We start from the raw sequence: 14,028 nt of genomic DNA, 5'->3' as shown, positions 1-14,028 counted from the left end.
TTCTGAGCTAGCCTGGAAATACAGTGGAGGGAAAAGGATGTGATCACAATATATTATATGAAAAAATGTTTTGAAAAAGGTAAGAAATAAATGAAGTTTGTGTCTATAGCAATGGTAGAATGGAATGAATTCCCAGCATGCACGGGGTAGCCTCAGATTTCTTACATAGCTAAGGATGTCTCAGGATAGCCTTGGATTTCTTACATAGCTAAGGATGTCTCAGGATAGCCTCGGATTTCTTACATAGTTAAGGATGTCTTTGAACTTGTGATCCCCGCCAACACTTGGCATAACAGACATGTACCATCACCTCCAGTTTATGCAGCTCTGGGGATTGAACCCAGAGCTTTGTGCCTGCCACCTACAGACTCTTCGGAGCCTCACACTCACCCCTTCTGGCCACATCTCCTTGTGGAAGATTTTGAGAACTGAAGATTTCAGGGACTGGTCCGCTAAGGGAGGTGATAGGAGAGAAGCGTGTGAGGAATGGCTAGTGTAGAGGCTGGTCCTCATACTGCCCTCAGCCCTGCAGGCAAACCCATCAGCCCTCAGAACAACCCCTCAAGGAAGACAGTGTTGCTCTCAGCAATCCTCCACTGCTCCTGGAAATCCAATTTGTTATTTATTCATTAAATTTGTTCGTTTCCTTATTCTGTGTATACAACTGTTTTGCCTGCATGCATTTCTGTGCACCACATGTGCCCGTGGTGCTGGTTGAGGTCAGAGAGGGTGTAGAATTCTCTGGGAGACAACAACAACAACAACAACAATGATAATAATAGCAATAGTCTCATGTATTCCAGGCCAACCTTGAATTCCCTGTGTGGCCAAGGATGACCTTGTGACCTTGAACTCTTGATCCACCTGCCCCTACCTCTTGCCTCCTGTGACTGTACAAGTGTAACAACTTATCTGGTTAATGAGTTGCTGGAGACATGAGTCCAGAGCATTGTTCATGCCCAAAATGTACTCTCCCAACTGAGCTAAACCCCCAGCCTGTAACTTCTTAGTTTTCCCAAAGAAGGTGTGGTGGTTGTGAGGAGCTGGGCTAATATGTCCAAGGTGACAGCAGAGGTCTAAGTGGGAATTTCTCACAAGCCCCAGCCTAGCGTCATGCCATAATCTGGAGGTCCACAGTTGGCTTTGCACGTTGCTTCCTTCCATGGATACCTGAGCAAACCTGATGCGGATATGCCTGTAGGCCCAGCCCAACTCTCACCCACAGAAGTGGAGTCCAAGCTAATCAAGAACAGCTGATACAAGGCTACCCTGGTGTGAGAATGGGGCTCACCCTCCCAGATGCACCTCTGCTAAGTAGTGTGTGCCCCACTTAATGTTCATGAAGGTCGTGTGAGTGTCTTTACTGGGTTTCAATAACATAGAGCTTTGTGTTCTCTCTCTCTCTCTCTCTCTCTCTCTCTCTCTCTCTCTCTCTCTCTCTCTCTCTCTCTCTCTCTCTCTCTCTCTCCCTCTCTCTCTTTCTCAGGTATGGAAAAATCGTATCCACTAAGGCAATTCTTGACAAGAATACGAATCAGTGCAAAGGTAGGTGTGAACTCCTCCCGCCATGAGCTCTCATCTCTACCCTTCAGCTGATGGCGCCTCCAGTGGCACAGGGACCGTGGTGCGCAGTGTGTGGCAGGCCCACATGTCATTTCTTTGATGGGTTGTATTTCTGGTAACGTTGCTCATTAATTTTTTTTCATTAACAAACAGAATGAAAATCACAAATCAGGACAAGTATCAAATTGCTTCAACAGAAAACTAAATTACCTTCTAACAACTTCAGGCTGGTCTATTTCGAATGCCATTATCAATGATATAAATTGATTTCCTATATAAAGATGAGGTGCACTGGGGGAAATGGTCCTGGGCAAATCATGTCTTAATTCTCTGTTCTTCAGAGCTCTGGCAAACTTTGTTGACTAGGAATGAATTTAATGATGGGACAATTGGATCTATGCTTTGCCTATAAATATCTCAGATTTCAAGGTATTAGTAAGTTAGGTTTTTTTTTCTCTTCCTGCTGGAAATATTCCAGTATCATTTGACAATGTCTGTGGCTTGTGTTTTTTCATGTCTGGAATCTCACACAATGTTTAAAGGTTATTTTAATTTATTTGCATAATCTATAAGGTCACTGCTACATGAGTTGGTTTTGACTGGAAAATTAGAATAATTCTTGTCACTTATATTGTTTCTTGCCCTTAATCCAGTATTCATTGTAATGCTGAAGTCAAGCACCTTGGGTGAGCCAGAGTATGCGCAACTGTTAGCAAAGGACATTCATGTCCTCCTAAAGGTACCCTGACCTTCTGGGTAATGGTAGTCAGATTCATCTCAGTAGCTTTTCAAAGAAAAGTGTGGCTCACCTCTGATCAACTCAGGACTGCATCAGGAACAAGACAGAGAATACCAGCTTGTAAGTTTGGTCTCTAAATAGTTCATCCACCAGTTGTAAACAAAGGCATCCTAAGACAGGAAAGCATAGACGCTCACCTGCAGTCACAGCATCAGGAAGGCAGAGTTGGGGGGTCCTTTGAGCACGCTGGACTAATGTGAGGTGTGGGTTCATATAGATCAGTAAAGGTGGGGGAAAATAACCAAGGAAGGTTCCCAAGGCACACACCTCTGGCTTTCACATGCACTTACATATACACACGAAGAAGCAAATCAAGCACTCTGGGTGAGCCAAACAGAGTATGTACAAGTGTTAGCAGAGGCCCGTGAGAGGACCACCGTACTTCTAGCTTCACTGTGAATGTGGCAAGTAGATCCCAGAAGGAGCTTCGGAATACTGTGGAGTAGGGAGGAGAACATGTCTTTCTTGGGAATGAAAACTATAAAAGGAAGGAAGGGATAGCCAGAAAAGCCAGATGCTATGGGGGATTTTCCAACTTGTAATTGTATATACCCTTGCAGTTACTACATAAAATTATACCAGGGAATGTTACTGTAGTCAGTGGGAAGAGGCAGGGAGTTTTTGGAGATTTAACAAATTGTATCTGTTGGATCTTGATTGAGAGCACTTGTTGCTCTTGTAGAGAGCCTGAATTCAGTTCCCAGAACCAACATAGTATCTATAACTCCAGTTCCAATGTATCTGATGCCCTCTTTTGGCTTCTGTGAGCATTGGAAACAAATGGTATACACGCACACACACACACACACACACACACACACACACACACGTGTAAAATACTCAAACAGGTAAAATTGAAAGAAAATTGTTAAATAAAATAAAAGTAAAATTGTATCCTGTATATAACATGGGCCTCTTATTAGTACTTTGTCTGCCATACTACTTTGATTTCTGTGTACTTAAGAAAAATGAGCAGAACTGAATTACTGATTAAAAAGTAGAGAATGTGTGTTCATCTGTTTGTCTGTCTGTTTATCTATCTATCTATCTATCATCTATCAATCTATCTATCTTTATCTCCATCATCTCTCTATCATCTATCGATCTATTTATTAACCTATCTATTTCTCATATGCCATATATCCCTCCATCCATATGTTATCAATCTATAATTCTAGGGGAAGACATGAAGAAGGTATCACTGTGATTGCTAACACCCACGTAGGATGGGGCTGACTGTGAGAGTCTTCAAAGTTATTTACCAGTAGATACAAATGGGGCAAACAGTTGTATTTGAGGAAAATTGCTGATAATTGCTTATGATGGCCATGGACAGTGCTGGAGGAGAGGGGACCAAGCATAAGCTGGCCAGTGTGCGAGGACTTGGTCACCAGTCACGAGGGGAATGAAGGAGGGCAGTGGCTTTCTCCGAAAGGGAAGCAAGGGAAGGCCAGAAAAAGAACCTCATTTGAAATGTTGTGTGGAGAAATAACAAGATTAATAGTAGAGGTTTCTAACCAATGGTAGAGAAGTGTGTGTGGGGGGCGGTTCTTATAGAATCTGATAATAAAGGAATCTAAGTTGTACACTCTCAATGTGGGTGATATAAAGACTTTACTCACAGGTCCTGTGGGAGGATGAGTGTTAAGGAAAAGCAGAAGAAAGAAAGGAAGAAAGAAAGAAAGGGAAAAAGAGAAAAAGAAAGGAAAAAAGCAAAGAAAGAAAGAAGAAAGGAAGGAAGAAAGGGAAAAAGAGAGAAAGAAAGGAAAAAAGCAAAGAAAGAAAGAGAAAGAAAGAAAGAAAGAAAGGGAAAAAGAGAGAAAGAAAGGAAAAGGCAAAGAAAGAAAGAGAAAGAAAGAAAGAAAGAAAGGGAAAAAGAGAAAGAAAGGAAAAAGCAAAAAAAGAAAGAAAGAAAGAAAGGGAAAAAGAGAGAAAGAAAGGAAAAAAGCAAAGAAAGAAAGAGAAAGAAAGAAGAAAGGAAGGAAGGAAGAAAGGAAGGAAGGAAGAAAGGAAGGAAGGAAGAAGGGAAGAAGGAGAACTTTGGGCTGGGGAGATAGCCCAGTGATTGAGAGCACTTGATCTTTCTACCAAAGTGCTGGGCTGCATACCACACCCTGTAACTCCAGATCCAGGGGATCTGATTCCCTCTCTGTCCTCTATGAACACTGTACACATATTCACACACAGAGACAAATGTGTACACATACACATACGCTTAAATAAGAATGAATGTTAATACATATTATTATAATCATATAACAATAAATAAATGAATAATATTGATTAAGAGGACTATAAGAGAAATAGTGTACACAGAGCAAGTTAGGTAGCCATGAGGAACAGGAAGATGTCAGCAATTTCCAGTGATAGTTTATGTGCACTTAAGGAGCAGATGTATTGTGTATACCAGCCATATTGGTTAATGTGATAATGTGCCCATCCATCCCTCTTAATAATGTCTTCAGTTAGCAAAGCCTTTCACGAGTCCTTGTGGTAAAACTCAGTGAAGGGCATAATTCTGATATTATTATGACATGCCAAAGATTTTCTCAAATATTGTATCCAAACCTGACTTCAAAACTGTGACCATATATGCTGCACAAGGCTAACTATTCTTTCTCTGTAGGCAGAGAAATACAGGTAATCTAAAATGGCTGGCTTCTGAGGCATATGAAACTGTCATATTGCTAGTAAAATGGGAATTATAAGGACTGCGGTGTCAAAACCCTGAAAAATATTTACAGTACAGAGGTAAATCAATATAAAATATTGAAATGAGTGTATTATGCACAGAGAGGAATCAGCACTTGGGAGCTGTGGCCACGACCACAGTGGAGTATTACCATTCAGGTGGCCAGCTGTGTTGCTTAGGCTCAGCCACTCAGCCATGCTGAGTCCTGTGTTCGAAGAGCTAATGGTGACAGGAAGGGCTCACGCATGTGCACTGTGATGATACAAACAGACAGTACCTGCAGAAAAAGCCCAACAGTACTTCATGCAATGGTACTTGCACACATAAGAACACACAGAGACAAACACACACATATCACGTAAACATGAATGAGATTACATATTAAGAGCTCAAACTTAAGAGAGCTATAAGAGAAATATTGTCCACAGAACAAGTTAGGCAGCCGCAAGGACCAGAGGAATGTTAGCAATATATATGTGCCCTCAGTTGAACACACACAATAAATGCTTCACATAAACCTGTAGCAACATATTTTATTTGCATCAGTGCTGTGGACATATATGTGTGTGCATGTGCTATATACATATACAAACATACATGTGCAAGGTCAGATATCTGCTTTTGTTGCCCTCTATCATGTTTTTAATACAGGACTCTCACCAAATCTATAGCTCACTGGTTCAGCTAGACTGCCTGGCCAGCAAGCCCTAGGTACACTTCTGCCTGCAGCTCTTGAGAGCCCTGATCCATGCTAACATGTACACGGGTTCTGGGGACCAGAACTCAGAACCACTGGTTTGCATGACAATCACTTTACTCACTGACCATTTCTGCTGCCCAGGAGGCAGCAATATTTTAGTTTGGTTTGTTTTTTGCAATGTATGTGTATGTGTTGTGTGTATATGCATGCTTACATGTATGCAAACACATGTATATGGAAGTGTGTGTGAACCTGTGTGTGCTTGTTTACAGAGGCCCAAAGCTGAAGTCAGGGATCTGCCTTTATTGAACTTCACTTTATTCATTGAGGTGAGGTCTCTCAATTAAACACACACAACTCCATAGTTGGCTTTCTCTGGGGAATCTGTTGTCTCTTTGTTCCTGGTGCCGAAATTACAGATGGGTCACCACTCCTACTTGTTTGTTCTGAGGATTGGAACTCAGGTCCTTACACTTAGGGTAGCATTAGAAGGGAAATTGTGTTAGTGCAGGACCACAGCGATTTTTTTAATGTTTCTTTGACTCTATTTTGTGGTATTTTTTCAAGAAATAATAAATGCAGAGCCCAGAACAATCTAGCTGATTTCAATAGTGGGGTTTTTTTTTTCCTTTTCCTTTATATATGTGTGTGAGTGTTTGGGCAACATGTCTGTTCACCCTGTGCACGAAGTGCCCAAAAATGCCAGAAAAGGGCCTCAGATCTTCTGGAACTGGTGTTAAATAGGTTTGTGGATTTTCATGATGGTGGGGAGAATGGACCCCACTTTCTTAACCACTAGGCCCAGAGCTAGTTTGAATTTTGTTTATATTTTGGTTGCTCAATAAAACCTCAGAAACTCATGACCATCATGATTTTTATTGTCAACTAATCTCAGGCGTAATTGAGTTTGCAGAACACAATTTACAGTCAATTGTCTTAAACAGTAAGCAGAAGTTAAGTCTTCCATGCCACTTTCTTAGGAAAGAGGTGAAAAGTCTGTGAGGTGTCTGCATTTTGTTTGTAAATTATGAAAATCATGGGGGCTGTTCATTAAAGGACACAAATTGGATTTAATCTTCACACTACAACCTCCCCTCTAGCCGGAGGCTAGGCAATCAAAACAGACCTGTCAGAAGACAAGATTTATTTGTTGGGGGGGTGTTTAAAAGATGTCAGTTTTCCAGAAAAGGCTAACACAGGCTGAATGTCTTCAAGTTTTGAAAGGCATGAGAAAGTGCATGTTAATCTCCTTCAAGATGAAGACGAAAGACATCCGCTGGCCTTCACATATCAACCCCCAGGTTCTGATTCTGCCTTAATCTCTAGAAGACAGGTCTTTTTATTCTTTCTAGATTCCTACCTGCACCCCGGATGGGACAGATGTAGCCAGGCTAAGACTGGTTCCGGAAGGGCCATCAGAACTCTTTCAGCACTTCCTGATTTGGGGCTGATTCTTGTGTGGGTGTCTGAAAGAGTCTCCTCCATGCATAATACAGCAAAATAAAAACAGTCACCACTGGCCCCAAATGACCAGAAACTCAAACAAAGCAAGCCACGGCCCAGATGCGCTGTAATCACAAACAGACCACGGTTCATTCAGATAATCATAAACCAGGGCCAAGAGGTATTACTCATGTTCTGAAGATCAGGCCTGCTCTGAATTTGGTTTTTTAATTTCTTTTCTTTTTATTTTTTTATATTTGTTTTTTTTTTTCTGTGCATTTTTCTCCTGGGCCCAGTAGACTTCGCTAATTCAAAAGCTTTCAGGGAAAACTCGGTTGAAAGAACCTGTTCAGCGCAGGGTCTGAGTCTTAATTGAGCTGCGCAGCCTGTGCCTCTCCTTGCTTTCAAAGGGTAGCTGTGCTTCCTCCCACCCCTCACTCCATCCCATTGCTCCAGCAGACATGGTGTTTAGAGGCTTGGGAATGAGTCATGGATCTTCCAACAAAGTCTGCAGACCTCACTGCCTTATGCGCAACAGTGCTCAGAGCTCAGCTTGCCACTCGGAGTAGAAAATCCTTCATTGCCACAGCCTGACTGGGCTGTATTTGTAGAAGCTTTGGCTACTTTGACATTCTACTGGCTTCTCAAGAAGCAAAGTTGAGGGTCTGAAGCAATGGCCAAGTATTCAAGATCCCTGGCTGTTCTTGCAGAGGACCAAAGTTTGATAAACATCACCTGTATGTAGCCCCAGCTTCAGGGGATCCAGTATCCTCTTCTGGCTTTCAGGGTCACTGCATGCACATAGCAAAAACATGCACATACAGGCTACATACCCACACACAGAATTTTATTTCAAAAAGAAACTGAAGTCGAAGACGGTATTCAAAAGTTGTGAAATAATCCGCGAGAGATGTCATGAATGCCTTACAGATGACATCAGGGAACTTGTCCTCTGCTAAGGATATTCCCACCTGACACACTACTGAAGTGAGAACAGAGAGCCGCCTAGACTGTTCTAGAGAGACGAATGTGGCTTCGCTATAGGACTGGCTCCATAAAAAGTTCCTGGTCATGTTTATATGCTTACCTGTATGCATGTTTATGTGTATAGTATGTGGGGTGTATCTGGATGAATATTTGTTCGCCTTATGCATATGGGGGCTAGAGGTAGCCCTTGTTTATCTATTCTTCATGTTGTTCCTTCCTTCATCTTGAGGCAGGGGACTTATTGATGTAGGCCAGGCAGGAAGGGCAGAATCTCGTGAAAAAGTCCCCTGAGCCTGAAGGGAGGAAGTGGCTTAGTCTGCCATGCTAAATAGCTACACACACATGCACAGTGTGAAGTTGCCTATGCATCTGCACGGCCCCGGTAATACGGCACACACATGGCAGGGGTGTTCCTTCATGCATGTGGGGCTGTTTAATTTGGCCAGGTAGCGTGGCTACCCTGAGTTCCCTCACACAGAGACAGCTCAAGCAGGGGAGGGCAGCTGGCAGCTCACTGTGGCTGTAGAGAGCTTTTCTCAAGTGCCTTTCACTTTCTGAAATCAACCCCCACACAATAAACAAACAAACAAACAAATAAGTAAAATTTATGAGTCTGAGAACTAGGTACCTCCAACCAGCTGGGCTTACAGTTTATTGAGAAAGATGCTCATGAGAGAAAATGGTCTAAAAATGAACCAACAAACAAACCACATCTATTCAGTTTTCCAATAATGGGATTAGATTGCAAAAATAAATACAAACAGTTTTACTTTGGACAAATGTCTTTCCCTGTGTGACAGCAGATGTGTGATATTTCCTTGGGGCTCCTCTTGGGTCTCCTTCATCTATTCTGACATTAATCTGACATCTTCTGACAGGTAGCATGCATGTGTGCATGTGCTTTAGTGGCGATTAATATCAACTCCCATTCTTATTTCCAAAAGATAAGTCCATGATACCCTCTGCCAGGCCATCCGCTGTTCTGTGACTTTTGTTTACCACAGACACACCCAACCCTTTAGCATCTTGAGACCATTTTGTCATTTCCAAAGTTCCTACTCAGAAATCATGCAAATGATGTACCAAAACCATCCAACCAAACAAACAAACACAGTGAACAAACAAACTTAAAGTATTTTAAGTAGGTTTATAGGTTTATTATAGTTTTATGCTGGGTCACATTCATAGATATCCATGGGGCATGCAGCCCGTGGTCCATGGGATGGGCACACCCCTATGATGGACCATGGGATGGGCACACCTCTCTGATGGACCATGGGATGGGCACACCTCTCTGATGGTCCATGGGATGGGCACACCCCTATGATGGACCATGTGATGGGCACACCTCTCTGATGGACCATGGGATGGGCACACCTCTGTGAAATCTCAAAGGTGGCTTTGGAAATGTTCCTCAACCAGATAGTCAAAGGCTATACCTCTGCCCAAAGTCATCCTTGTGGATTATCTGTTTTCAGTACTCGGACACTAATATTGTTGTTGTTGTTGTTTATTCAGTGTTAACTTGAGAACTTTCTAGAATAAACAATGAGACGGGTTTTCGAGCTTTTTGGGAGTCACATGCTTGCTCCATTGTTTTACTGATGGCTACACACATTAGGCAAAAGTGATAAAAAGCAACTGCAAACATTAAGTTTAACACGAAGCCTTGGTGTTTTAATTATTGATTTTTATATGAGAGCATGTAATACTGTTTCCAAGTTCTTTTGTATGTGAAGAGATGATATGATTTATTAGCCAAATTTTAATAGTTACAATGAAATATAAATAGCTTGAAATGTAGCTGGTAGAGTTATGGTGTCTTTAGTCATAATCATAATGTGATGTGACTTATTGGCCCATTATTTTTGTTGTTTAACAATTTATCCTGTATATGTGTGTGGATCTATATGGTGGTATCTATCTATCTATCTATCTATCTATCTATCTATCTATCTATCTATCATCAATCTACCTTTGAGCAGAGTTTGTATTATTAATATAGTGTGTATTCACCTCCAGCCCTGTGTGAGACATCCCTAGGCTCTTGAGTCCACAGGACAATTCTAGGGCTTTACTTCTCATGTGGAAGCCTCTGATGTTACTTCAGAAGAGACCTTAAGTCCTATGAAAAGAACCAAGATGCCACAGACATAGTGAAACATGTGTTTCACTGAACTAATCTTGGAAAGAAGTCACTTATAAACCAGAAGATTGATTTTATGACTTGGAGTTTGTCCCTTTTTCTGGTTTGAGTATCCATTTTTGTTCATCTGCAATTTTATAAAAATATGAGAGATCTTAGATATGAATCTTCATGGAAAGTACTTTGTAAATTCTGATGGTGTATGGTACACAGATATGGTGCAAATGTAAAAGTTTACTAAGATGCCAACGCTGGGGCTGGCGCAATGTTTCAGTGGCTGTGGGTGCTCACTGCTCTTGCTGAGGACCCAGGTTCAGCTCCTAGCATCTACATAGAGGCTCATAATAACTGCTGGTAACTTCAAATACCCTTTTCTGGTTTCCATGGCATCCTGCACACATGTAGTGCATATGTATACACAGAGATGTGTACATACAATTAAATAAGGAAACAAATATAATTTTAAAAATACTTAATATTTAGTACCTTGTTAATAAGAAAACTTTCAAATAAAAAAAAGGGTATTTTCAGATATAAAATGGAACCATAGTCCATGGCCGGGTGCTTTAATCATGCAAACAAAAGGCTGGGTTCCCTCCCCAGGCATAGGGGAAAAATAAAAATAAACAGATGCACTCCTAAGACTTTTCTACTGATACCTACACCAAGGAACTATAAAGATAATAGTATTAATATTTCTTGCATAAGTTATTTAATATTTATGACTATCATTTTTTTTCTTAACCGTCCAATGAGCCTATTTATGTGACAAGTTAGAAGTAGAAACTGTTTGGAGTCATGTGGTAAGTGGTAGGTGCATAGGTCAAGTGAACCCCTCTGTGGGTTTGATCTTGGGGTTCTGCTTGTAGGAATTGTGCCACACATAAGTAGCGTGATACAGTTCCGAGCTTGTGCTAAGTGTAGAACCATGTGGTCTCAGGCTTTGCTAATAGTTCAAAAAATAAACACCGTAAGGATGCTTCTTGCATTTGCAGTTGGCTATAGAGCAGCCTGGCCTATAAGCTTGATGTTTGTGGGGAAAAGCGCATTCCCTCTCAGTGACAGGCAGTGGAATTCATCCTGATTGAGTTGGAAAGGTCCTGGAAAGAAAATATGTCTTTGCTCACACTCTGTAATCTTGGTCACTCTGGAGTGTTGTTTTACAAGTTCAAAGGTACAACAACAAAGGGGGAAAATCCTTCAGATGCTCGCTTTTCGGCTGTGTCTGTCTCTGTTGAAGCAGAGAGCATTTCGGATGGGCTCCAGGGTCACACAGTTTGAGGCTTGCCTTGCACACATTAACTTATTGTTTAATCTCATTGCCATTGAACCAGTTACTTCCCTTCCATTTTGTTTAGACCTGAAAACTCTCGAGTATAAATGAGGGCGTTTATTCTCATCCCCTTAGCAAAACACAGGAATATGAAAGCTGTAGAATCATAAACCAACTTTAAGGCATGCCTATGTCCCCTGTCATCATTTGACAAGTAGCTATTAGCTGGCTGGACCACTTCTTTACCCACAAAATATTGTTGATAAAATATTTGTGGACCGTGTTCACAGAACCATTAACAACTTCGTGTGTGCTTTCCCCTCTGCCGCAAAAGGAAAGAACCACGCAGCTTGCAGCCAACTTCTAAGTCTGTTAAGGAAGAGAAGCAGCCCGTTTTATTGTATTATTTGTCTATTTATTCCCTGTTTGTGTGACCATGGTGGATGTGGATGTGTGTTGTTTATGTGTACATGGATATGGGGTGGGGAGGGTAAACACATCTCTGTGCATGCACAGAGGCTCAGGAGGGATACGGTATATCCTGCTCTTAGTCTCTGCCTTCTTCTGTTTCTTTTGGCAGCACATCTGACTGAGCTTGGACTTAGGCTGGCAGCCAGCAAACCCCAGTGCGCCTCTGCCTCAGTAGTGCTGGGGTTACAAGCGCAAGCCACTCCCAGCATTTTATGTGGGTGCTGGGAGTTTAAAAATGCAGGTTGTCATGCTTGAACAGCAAGTCATCTTACCCAGTGAGCCACGCCCCTCCACTCCCAAACCCTGTCTGTTTTAGTTGGTACACATCCAGGTAGATCTGCTACCTATTTCTGCTGATGTCAGCCCAGATAGGGAAGGCAGTGGAGTCCCCGAAGCTGCTGAAGAAGCTTCTCTGTGGTGTCTTTAGTGAAATGCTGGTCTCTAATGAACAATAAAGCTGCCAATCACAGATGTTGACATTGTCGGAAGTTGCCCTGTACAGGAAAAATGAAGAGACAGAACAAAAGATTTCAGGGGCACTGCAGGTGGAGAAGATGGTGGTGAGCCTTTGGGTGAAGGTGATGTGAAAAAGCATCCAGAGTTAGGATGTCAAGAGTGAGGTCAAATGGCAAAATTTGGTGAGATGCAAAAGACCCCTGGGAAAGTATGTAACTGGGAGTTACTTCTGACTAAAGTCAAAGGAAAAAAATTGAAAGTTAACTGATGAGGTAAAATACAGAGGCCCCTCAAATAGTGTGGATATAGTGTGATTTGTGGGCTATAAAAACAGCTCAGTGGTCATGAGTGGGTACATATAAATGACCCAAGCTGAGACGCCGGGACTTATATCTGGCAAGTCACAATTGCCTGTAACTCCACCTCCAGGGGACTGAACACCATCTTTTGGCCTCTATGAGCTGGCATCTGCTCACACATGATATTCATGTATGCACACACACACACACACACACACACACACACACACACACACACGTACATGTATATACAACAGTGAAAATAAATCTTTTAAAATTAAAGTGATCTGAAATTTTTCAAAGAGCCCATGAGATAAAATAACAAAAGACCAGAAAACTCCTAATTTTACATTTAATGTATAAAGAATTATGAGAAATACCATATTCTTTCATAGGGACATGGGCGATTAAATTGAGTGAGAGCAAAACCTAATCAACGTAAAGTTTCCCCCAATGTTTCATTCTTTCCTTCATGGTTTTATCTTTTTTATTTGTGGTCCTGGGGCTTGCTCCTACATCCTTATTTCTGTGGACAAGTATTCTCACGCCCAGCTACACACCCACACAACCATCTCCTCCCCCATTGCTTTTCTAAAGAAATGAGATCTGTTCCAAGTGGGATGTGGGTATACGTATAAACAACTCACACTTAAAATGAATGTGTCTCCTATACATGCAGATTCGATTGTGTTTGTCATGGTGTTAAACAAAGACCACATGCAGAAAATATTTGTAATGTAATTTTATTACGAGAGAAGTTAAATATTTATTTCAATATTTGCCTTAAGGTTTCTTTATTTTTGTTTTAGCTTAAAGAAATATAACTCTCCAAAACAAACAATAAAAGATTAAAAACAAAAAGGACTGTATACTTCTTGCCGACAAGGCTTCTTTCATGTGGCACACCCTGGGGAAGTCCTGGGGAAGATTTCCTCCTGTAGGTCATTGTCAGGTTCCTTGGTTTTTCTTCTTTGAGGAAAAGTGATCTAAGACAGCAAGAATGCGTTTGTACTCCGGAGAGTTGGCTCAGCAGTTAAAAGCACAGGTTGCCGTATGGAGGGGCAGGTTTAGATCTCAGCACCCATCTAGTAAGCTGGCTGCCTGCATCTCCAGCACAAAGAGATCTAGTACCTTCTCCCAGCCTACAGGTGCACACACATGTATGCGCACACACAAGCATACACACATTTGCACACAAT

General features: G+C 41.7%; 1 protein-coding gene across 10 annotated transcripts in view; it reads left to right on the top strand.

The window, feature by feature from the left end:
- The window catches only part of RBMS3 (RNA binding motif single stranded interacting protein 3), a gene marked incomplete at both ends in the record, with an annotated part of 720,124 nt that overhangs the window by 288,475 nt on the left and 417,621 nt on the right, over positions 1-14,028 (top strand). For all 10 annotated transcript variants that reach the window (XM_080934840.1, XM_080934835.1, XM_080934844.1 and 7 more), the window contains one exon: positions 1,487-1,545. In XM_080934840.1, coding sequence (XP_080790966.1) covers positions 1,487-1,545 — 59 coding nt within the window. The remainder of the gene's footprint in view (positions 1-1,486; positions 1,546-14,028) is intronic.

Source organism: Micromys minutus (assembly GCF_963924665.1).
Source record: "Micromys minutus genome assembly, chromosome: 21".
NCBI lineage: Eukaryota > Metazoa > Chordata > Mammalia > Rodentia > Muridae > Micromys > Micromys minutus.
Note: the sequence above shows the minus strand (reverse complement) of the source record. Positions and strands in the feature narration are given on the sequence as shown.